Source organism: Colobus angolensis, unplaced genomic scaffold (assembly GCF_000951035.1).
Source record: "Colobus angolensis palliatus isolate OR3802 unplaced genomic scaffold, Cang.pa_1.0 Scaffold236, whole genome shotgun sequence".
In the NCBI taxonomy this organism is placed as follows: Eukaryota; Metazoa; Chordata; class Mammalia; order Primates; family Cercopithecidae; genus Colobus; species Colobus angolensis.
Genome location: NW_012115555.1, coordinates 1,256,983 through 1,266,909, shown reverse-complemented (window position 1 = coordinate 1,266,909; position 9,927 = coordinate 1,256,983). Strand labels below are relative to the sequence as shown.

General features: G+C 40.8%; 1 protein-coding gene across 3 annotated transcripts; it reads right to left on the bottom strand.

Annotated features, from left to right (window-relative positions):
* Positions 1–4,191: 4,191 nt before the first annotated feature.
* LOC105513785 (mamu class II histocompatibility antigen, DR alpha chain) lies at positions 4,192–9,329 on the bottom strand. Of its 3 annotated transcripts, none has more exons than XM_011944796.1 (5): positions 9,142–9,329; positions 6,492–6,737; positions 5,725–6,006; positions 5,266–5,435; positions 4,192–4,597 (listed from the first exon to the last, which is right to left on the bottom strand). In XM_011944796.1, exons 1-4 carry the CDS (start codon positions 9,221–9,223, stop codon positions 5,281–5,283), a joined length of 765 nt encoding a protein of 254 aa, XP_011800186.1. In that variant the 5' UTR covers positions 9,224–9,329; the 3' UTR covers positions 4,192–4,597; positions 5,266–5,280. The 3 variants fall into 3 exon arrangements, with proteins under 3 accessions (XP_011800186.1, XP_011800185.1, XP_011800187.1); XM_011944795.1 differs by having other exon boundaries at positions 5,270–5,435; XM_011944797.1 differs by having other exon boundaries at positions 5,270–5,435; positions 6,492–6,734; positions 9,142–9,298.
* Between the last annotated feature and the right edge of the window lie 598 nt (positions 9,330–9,927).

The following is a 9,927-nucleotide window of genomic DNA, read 5'->3' as shown; positions in this document are numbered from 1 at the left end:
ATATCAAGAAAACCCCATAGTCTCAACCCAAAAGCTCTTTAAGCTAATGAACAACTTCAGCAAAGTCTTAGCATACAAAATCAATATGGAAAAATTACGAACATTCCTATACACCAACAACAGTCAAGCTGAGAGCCAAATCAGGAACATAATCCCATTCACAATTGCCGCACACACACAAAATACCTAGGAATAGAGCTAACCAGGGAGGAGAAAGATCTCTACAAGGAAAACTACAAACCATTGCTCAAAGAAATCAGGGATGACACAAATAAATGGTAAAAAGAAAATATCATGTTCATGGAAAAGGAAGAATCAATATTGGCTGGGCACGGTGGCTCATGCCTGTAATCTCAGCACTTTGGGAGGCCGAGACAAGGAGATCACAAGGTCATGAAATCAAGACCATCCTGGTCAACATGGTGAAACCCTGTCTCTACTAAAACTACAAAAATTAGCTGGGCATGGTGGTGTGCACCTGTAGTCCCAGCTACTCGGGAGGCTGAGGCAGGAGAATTGCTTGAACCTAGGAGGCAGAGGTTGCAGTGAGCCAAGATCATGCCACTGCACTTCAGCCTGGTGACAGAGTGAGTCTCTGTCTCAAAAAAAAAAAAAAAAAAGTAGACACTGGGGTCTTGCTGTGTTGTCAAGCTGGTCTCAAATTCCTGGCCTCAATTTATCCTTCATCCTTGACCTCCCGAAGTGCTGGGATTACAGGTATAAGCCATGATACTTGGCTAAGTTTGGCAGTTTCTTGAAAAACTAAACATTTATTTCCATATGACCCATGAATTATATCCCAGACATTTATACCAGAGAAATGAAAACTCATGAACTCATGCTCGTAGAAAAACCTTACACACATGTTCAGAACAGCTTTATTTGTAATGGCCCCAGACTAGAAACAGCAAAAATGTCCTTCAATAGGCAAATAGTTAAGCAAACTGTGCTGCATTTAGACCATGGAATACTACTTAGCAATTAAAAAACCAGATTGTCGATATATGCAGCAGCTTGCATGGACCTCAAGGGTGTTATGCTAAGTGAAAAACACCAGTCACATACTGCATGATTCCATTTAACGAGTATTTTCAAAATGACAGTATTCTGGAGATTAATAGAGAAGAAATTAGTGGTTTTAAGTTGTTAAGGTGATTGTGTGGGGGAATTTGGCTAGAAAGGGAAGCACGATGAAGATCTCTGTGATATGGAATAGATCTGTGCTTGATTGTGGTGGTGGTGACATGAATCTACAAATGTGATAACACGTATGCATAAAACTATACACACATTGTATTAAGGTATTTTCTTGGTTTTGCTACTGTGCTATAGTTACTTAAAATATAAACATTTGGAGAAACTGGGTGAAGGCGCATGCAGAATGTCTCTGTACTGTCTTTGCAATTTCCCATAATCTACAATTATTTTTAAATAAACAAATATTAAAATGGCTTTCTTGCTGAAATCCCAAACCCCAGAATACCAAATATTGGCAAGGATATAGAACAACAGGGACTCTCGTTCATTGCTCGTAGGAATGCAAAATGATACAACCATTTTGGAAGATATTCTAGTCGTTTCTTACAAAGCTAAACATACTCTTACCATATGATCCAGCAATTGCACTTCTATGTATTTATCCAAAATGGAAACCTTATGCCTGCACAAACATCTGTTCATGGATGTTTATAGCAGTTTTATTCATAACTACCAAAAATTAGAAGCAACCAAGATGTCCTTCAATAGATTAATGGGTAAATAAACCATAGTACATTTATACAATGGAATATTATTTAACATTAAAGAAAAATAAGCTATCAAGCTATGATAATATATGCAGGAAACCTGTATGCATATGGCTAAGCAAAGAATCTTATCTGAAAAAGCTCTGTACTGTATGATTACAAGTATGTGACATTCTGGAAAAGGCAAAATAATAGTAAATAGCTCAGTGAATGCCAATGGTTCAGAGAGAGGAGGGAAGGATGAGTAGATGGAGCCTGGGGCATTTTTAGATCAGTGAAGCTGTTTTGTATGATCCTGTAATGGTGGATAGATGATATTATGTATTTGTCAGAACCCATATAACTGTGTAATACAGAGTGAACCCTCATATAACTATGAACTTTAGTTAATAACAATTATCAGTGTTGGTTCATCAATGGTAGCAACATTAATACAGGATGTTAAGCATTGTAGAAACTGGGGATGGGGGAGCTCTCTATATACTTTCTGCAATTTTTCTGTTAATTTAAAACAGCTCTAAAAATAAAAGTGTATTAAAATTGTTTCCTTTCTTTTTTTCTTTTTTTTTTTTTTTGAGACAGAGTCTTGCTCTGTTGCCCAGGCTGGAGTGCAGTGGTGCGATCTCGGCTCACTGCAAGCTCTGCCTCCAGGGTTCACGCCATTCTCCTGCCTCAGCCTCCCAAGTAGCTTGGACTACAGGTGCCCGCCACCACGCCCGGCTAATTTTTTGTATTTTTAGTAGAGACGGGGTTTCACGGTGTTAGCCAGGATGATCTCGATCTGATCTCGTGATCCTCCCACCTCGGCCTCACAAAGTGCTGGGATTACAGGCGTGATTACACCGGGCCCAGCCAAAAATGGTTTTCTTACATGGTAGTATTTGGGTTTACTTTTTGCTTTCTTAATCCATGCTTGTCTAAGTTGTAGTGTATTCTCTGTGTTAAGCTATTTATTTTATAATAAAGTTTGTAGTCATGTAAGAAAGACACTTGTACCTATTCTAGCTTCAACAGTCTCAAGATTCTGCTTTCATTCTCTGAACCAACAGTAGAGAAACTTCTTTTTTTTCTCTCTCTTTTTTTTTTTTGAGACAGAGTCTCAGTCTGTTGCCAGGCAGGAGCGCAGTGGTGCGATCTCGGCTTACTGCAACCTCTGCCTCCCAGATTCAAGAGATTCTCCTGCCCCAACCTCCTGAGCAGCTGGGATTACAAGTGCCTATGCCCAGCTAATTTTTGTATTTTTAGTAGAGATGGGGTTTCACCATGTTGACCAGGATGGTCTTGATCTCCTGACCTCATGATCCACCTGCCTCAGCCTACCAAAGTGCTGGGATTACAGGCATGAGCCACTGGGCCCAGCCGAGAAATTTATTTATTAGTAAATCTTAGAAGGTCATGATGCTTTGGTTTATCCTTGTTTTGTTTAGTTTATCTTAGATTTTTATCACCAGGCTGTAGACATTTTGAGAAAAACAACAGAATGTATAATTTTTGGCAATATTTTATTATCACTAGGCATGTATCTAATTACTTGTGTTTTCATTTTAATTCTGATATTAATTAATGTAGTAAAAATTAACACCAGTATTTTCATGAGTAATGTGAGGCTAAGTAAGATACCAGTGAAAACATAGCTAGTAAATGATACAGCCAAGATGAAACCCAGGCCTAGCTCATTTCAACAGCGTTTATTTGCAGTCTACCACACTGTCATGAATAGTTTATCTTTACGGTTTACGGTAGGTTCTGGAAACCATTTTAGAAATAAGTATCAAGTCATAGCTTTATGGACAAATGAGCAATAGTTCATTGTGTTTCAAATATTCTCTCCTCTCATCTTAATGTCATATTTTTCTCCCCAACCCCAAATTTCACTCAGCTTTTTCACTCAAAGACACATCTTCAAATATAAGACGGTTTCAAGAATCAGTCAGACTACTCTCCCAGTAATAAAATAGGCATCTGAAACTATGTCTAACAGAATGGGTAAGGCCAATCTTCAGTGTACAATCTCTTTGCTCATTAAGTCTGGAATGAACAGCATTGATGTGTAAAATCCTGTAATGCTTATGGATCCTTCTCTCTTCCTTCTCCCCATTGTAACCGCATCTGCTCCCCTCCATCCCATGCATTCTGAGTCCATACCTTGGAGTTTCAGATTCACTCTACTGAAGATACAGTTATGTCATTGCTCAGTAGAGCTCTCCCAACAAACCAACCCCACTTCAGGTTTTCCTGAAGGACTAGACCACAACAAGGGGGGTGCCTGCAGATGCACAAAATGAGACCAAGCCCAAATGAACTGATGAATATGTCTGACGAATTCCAGAATTTATAAGATAAATTCAACATTCAGATATTTTACCAGGAAAGGATCACATATATTTCCCAGCACCAACTCCCCACTCCCCACCTCCACCCAAAGAACTGGCTTAAACACCAAAAATTCCACCCAAGATCATCAAAATCGTTTATTGTGTTCAGAAAAAAATCACAGTTTGAGGAAACCTTAAACAAAAAGTACACAAGAGATGCCCCCATTGGATGTTCAGAAAGTTCCATAGCCGAGACAGTCTCCAGTATGTTTTATTCCGGAGGCGTTGCATGGTGATAATAAAATGTGGGAAATAGAGGAAAATAGATAGAGGAAAAGGCAATAGACAGGGAAGCCAGCTAGATGTTAGAGTATGGAGCAATCGAGGAGGCATAACCACACTTGGGGTGGCTATAGGGCTGGAAAATGCTGAAGATGACTGCTTTCACTGAGGTCAAGGACTGGAATATTGCCAGCTTTGTAAAGTCATTAAAGCAGAAGTTTCTTCAGTGATCTTCTCTCTAAGAAACACCATCACCTATAGCAAGACACACATAGTTACTAAGGAGTTTAAGATGAGTTCTGAGCTCTTTGCTTCAGATTCCTTCCTCTTCTCTCTTAATCCTTTGACTTTGCAAAAGTCTTTTAATGTTCATCTAACCTTTCCAACATGAATTAACTGTATACCCTACTCTCCATCTGAACATAATAAGCAACCACGCTTTACCATTTTTTAGAGTTTCTGATACTACATTTGAGACTAAAGGAGCAAAAGCAGGCATTGGCCTCTAAGAGATTCCCATTTCATACAATGGATCTACCCTAAACCCAAAGGAGCCAGGATCTGGAAATGCTTCTGAACTGATGACCTGTCCCATGAAATACAAGCTAGAATGTGCCTAAATCTTGAGGTTTATTTTTCTAGATCCCTAGACTCAGTATTCTAATGTGAAACAATGGTTTTAGGTTCTGGAGATGATTTCTAAGACCGGAGCCATGACTGAAGTGCCCATCTATGGAAAGGGATGACAGATCCTGAAGCTTTGGGATACCAGATGATAACAGTGTCTGATTCGTTCTAGCAAAGAGAAATCAAGAGCCACATCTGTTCATACCTTGTCTCTTAAATGCATTACATTTCCTTTCCCCACCCTGTTTTCCTCCCTCAGATACCTCCATACATGTCTTCCTCTGGCCACACCTAACCCACCTGCATATGTCTCACAGAGGCCCCCTGCGTTCTGCAGCATTGCTTTTGCGCACACCCTTGATGATGAAGACGGTCCCAACAATGATGCCCACCAGACCCACAATCAGGCCCAGGGCACACACCACGTTCTCTTTAGTCTCTGGGAGAGGGCTTGGTGCATCAAACTCTGGGGGGAAATAAGGCAGAGTACATGGTAATGAGTGTGGGAAGAAGTAACACTCAGAATCAAATGTAGGGTACTTAATAAAGAGAAAAGTTATTCATAGATTAAAGAAGAGGAAGACAGAATGATGTGTTGAGAGAATTACAGATTAAAAAGAGGAGGAAGCTGGGTAGTAGGAGAAGACAGTTATATTAATTATAGCAGGTATTATGAAACAGTTAGAATACCAAGTTTCACACAAGCATCATAGGAGGAAACCTTGAAATAAAGGAGATTGAGTGATGGTCCATACCCCAGTGCTTGAGAAGAGGTGCATCCAAGCCCCAGTGCTCCACCTTGCAGTCATAAATGTCTTCAGTTGAGGGCAGGAAGGGGAGATAGTGGAACTTGCGGAAAAGGTGGTCTTCCCTGGGCAGGAAGACTGTCTCTGACACTCCTGTGGTGACAGGTTTTCCATTTTGAAGCCATGTAACCTTGACCACTGGTGGAGAGAACTTGTCGATGAAACAGATGAGGACATTGGGCTCTCCCAGTTCCACAGGGCTGTTTGTGAGCACAGTTACCTCTGGAGGTACTGGGGGACACATGACAGACATGACAGAAATCAGCCATCACTGCTTAGGCTCACCCCTCTCCCTCCCATGCTGAATTGTGTTATAAACCTGTCTAAAAACCCTGAAGCTGAAAAAGTAGTTGAAATTGTGCCCTGAGAAATCTATGTCACATCCTCAGATAATCTCTGACCGCCCCTCCTCCCCAAGAAATTGAGCCAATATTGAGGTATAAGATATCCAAGGACTTCCCTTCTGGCTCCCCCAGCATGAACTCAGGGCAATGACTTCGTAGGAGACCATGGATGACAGAGACAAGACTTGAGCAAGATAGGAACAAACCCATAAAGTTCTCAGACCTCTGGCTATGAGAATTTGGGGCTTGTTGATAGTAAAGTTAGGCCCCTCAGAGGAAAAATCAGTTACAATAATCTAACACAAAGAGTTGAAGCATCTACTTTCAAACTATGGATTCCCATGTCCAGGAGTGCAGCAGAGAGGGAGGTACCATTGGTGATTGGAGTATTGTTGGAGCGCTTTGTCATGATTTCCAGGTTGGCTTTGTCCACAGCTATGTTGGCCAATGCACCTTGAGCCTCAAAGCTGGCAAATCGTCCAAATTCTTCAAGCCGCCAGACCGTCTCCTTCTTTGCCATATCCACGTGGAAAATCTCATCACCATCAAAGTCAAACATAAACTCTCCTGATTGGTCAGGGTTCAGATAGAACTCAGCCTGGATGATCACATGTTCTTCTGAAAGGCAAGAAAGGGAGAGAGTTGGGTGGGGGAAATCAGGAGAGGGAAATTAATAACCCACATACATGTAGGAAGGAAGTGGTGGAGAGACATTGGGCCAAGAGGAATGAAAGAATGATGGCGAGTAGGGATGAGTGACAAGACAAGCTCTGGGTGAAGGACATGCTGTTGAACAAAGCTGGGAGGCGAGAAACGAGAAGGACTGGTTATAAAGAGAGTGGATTGAAGGAGATGAGGGCTAAAGAACCCAGAGTCTTGTGAAGCTGTTGCTTGGCTTCATGTTACTAGCTGAGAAATTATTTTCTTTTTAGAAATCCAACAGTAGCCCCTAAAGAGAAATGTTCTCCACTCTCTTTATCCAGGCGTTAATACACTTAGGCCAGAATTCCAGAGCATCTCTTTCTCAAAACATTGTACTCTAAGAAGAGAGAAATGCTGTTTGAAAGGTTAGGTTTTAAACTCTAGCATCAAATAAAATCTTGAATTCTTATTCAGCAACTTACCTAGTTATCCTGAGCAGATTATTCTACCTATTTATGCGCAATTTTCCTATTATGTAGTCCTGCTGTGGTTTTGATCCTGTCAGGGGTTTGTTTTTAAGATTAAATTAGATAAGGTAATTTCTTAATACATCAACAAGCCTGTAACAAGTACTGTTTACATTTTAGAGTCAGAAGCTTCTTTTTATTTAAGGGCCAAATCCATGGAAAATGTAACTGGGGACTGAAGTACTCCAAAAATTAAGACTGAGACCTTGTAGTGTCGTAGAGCCTCTGCTTCCCTGCATCCAAACTCACATGGTGGTTACCTCTATGAGAAGGGTCACGTTTGGATTGACCTTGGCAATTCCACCTTTTATCTTAATGCTCCTTAAATTGGGACTGTTATTATGGAACATGTTCTATTATGATTGACACTGAGAATAACCAACACCAAGGGAATAATGAACGTGAAAAAAGAAAGCTACGCTTGGAAAGTATGCTGCCTCTGTGGAGTGTGTCGATCAGTGGGAGATTTTTTCTCTCCTTAGTCTTCAAATATAAGGTGAGATATTTTGTTTTGGTTTGGTTTGGTTTGGTTTGTTTGAGTCTTGCTCTGTCACCAGGTTGGAGTGCAGTGGCATGATCTCAGCTCACTGCAACCTCCACCTCCCAGGTTCAAGTGATCCTCCTGCCTCAGCCTCCTGAGTGGCTGGGACTACAGGCATGTGCCACCACACTCAGCTAATTTTTTGTATTTTAGTAGAGATGGGGTTTCACCATGTTGGCCAGGATGGTCTCGATCTCTTGACCTCGTGATCCGCCCACCTCGGCCTCCCTAAGTGCTCGGATTACAGGCATGATCCACTGTGCCTGGGCAAAGTGAGAGATTTTAATGATTGACTGTGTATTGATAAACCTAGGAATTTATTTACCATTTGCATCTATGCAAACACACACAAATATACTAGCTGCCTCTTTACAAACCAAGGGAAGAGCCTCTATCTTTCCAGGTAAGAATCCCTATGTATGGCTCTTTTTGGGCAATAGAAATCTACAATTGCCACTATGGGTATGGGAGCTGGGTTATTACTTTGCTTATTTCAAGTCTACTTGACACCTTCTGTAGGGGTCACGCTGAGTGAAGAATACTTTTCTACAGTACGTCTTTACGATAGCACAAATGTTGCCCTGGAGATGAAAGAGAGTAATATCAGATTCCCCACTTCCTTACTTATTTTTCTACTATCTTGGAAATATTACTAAGTTAACATGATATAAGATCTACTGTACCATGGAGATGGGAAGGCAGGGAATGGCTATCACAGTCCCATGGGGCAACTCACATCAGCATGCCTTCCCTGCCCTTTTCCTGAAGTAAATTGTTGTTTTTTGATGGCTTTTCCTTCTAGTAACCTTCAACACAATATAAGTGCTCAATATATACTGAGAGGATTTACACTCCAAAAAATAACTACTGTATCAGGTATTCAGGTAAGAACAGGGCTAATAACTTTTCTTTTTTTTTTTTTTTTTTCATTTAATTCTAGAAAAACTATGTGTGGTTTTTAGTTTTTAATTTTACTAATTTTCCAGAAAGAATAATTAAGGCCCAGAGACATAACTTGTTAATGCCTGCCAGAAAATATTCTTCCTCCCCCACCCCAGTCTGGCTTGTGGCAGGACTGTGCTGTTCATCAACACACAACTCGGTTTTGATCCTCTAAACCAAATTTGACTTACTTCAATTTGTGTTGAGGGAAGAACTCCACCAAACCACAATTTGTTATACTTTCTGGCTAGACTACATAATACCTGTCACACTTTTCTTCCACTCCACACATTATCTTCCAAATGTCCATAGGTCATTTCTCCAGTGCTTCATAGTCTGTTGTCCCAGATTTTATTCCCTCAGCACCTACCTTTGATAGCCCATGATTCCTGAGCGCTCATCAGCACAGCTATGATGAAAAATCCTAGCGCGGGGACTCCACTTACGGCCATTTTCTTCTTGGGTGCTCTGTTAGGAGTCAGTAGAGCTCAGGGGTGAGGCAGAACAGACAAGAATTAAAGAAAAGAGAATGTGGGGTGTAGAGTCTGACTATTAAAATGCAAATCAATTATGCATTGGCCAATCAGAAAAATATTTCGAGATGACGCATCTGTTGCTAAGGGAAGGGTTCTTGCAAAGGGTCCAGGATGCAAGATACTCAGTTCATTGGATGAAGAAGTAAAGTTCTTCATCAAACAAACAGGACAACAACAATAGATCAAGTATTTAAGAATGTTGGTCAATCACGGACAGATTCTTTAATCCCAGTCTGAGTTCTAGACAGGGATATACCTGAAGCACATTAGTGAGAATAGAATCAATGGAAACACCTAAAGTGAGAGCTAAATACAGATCATATGTCTGTGCCATGACAGCTAGAGAGTTGGCATAAGGGACAATAAATTACCCAAATAGAAGGTAAATTGTCAGGCCATGGAGAATGTCTGAATTTTGGCAGTACTGAGGACATAGCTTCACTAAAGAAGCTCTTTCATGTTTCTTGGAGTCATCGACTTCAAGATGACCAACTCAGGCCAAGAGCTTGGGTTGGCTGCCATTGTGCCTCATTTACAGGAAATCAGGATAAACTCTTAGGTTCAACAGTCTCAACACTGCAGAAGGATGGAAAGCTATATCTTGAAACACAAGAAGTAGT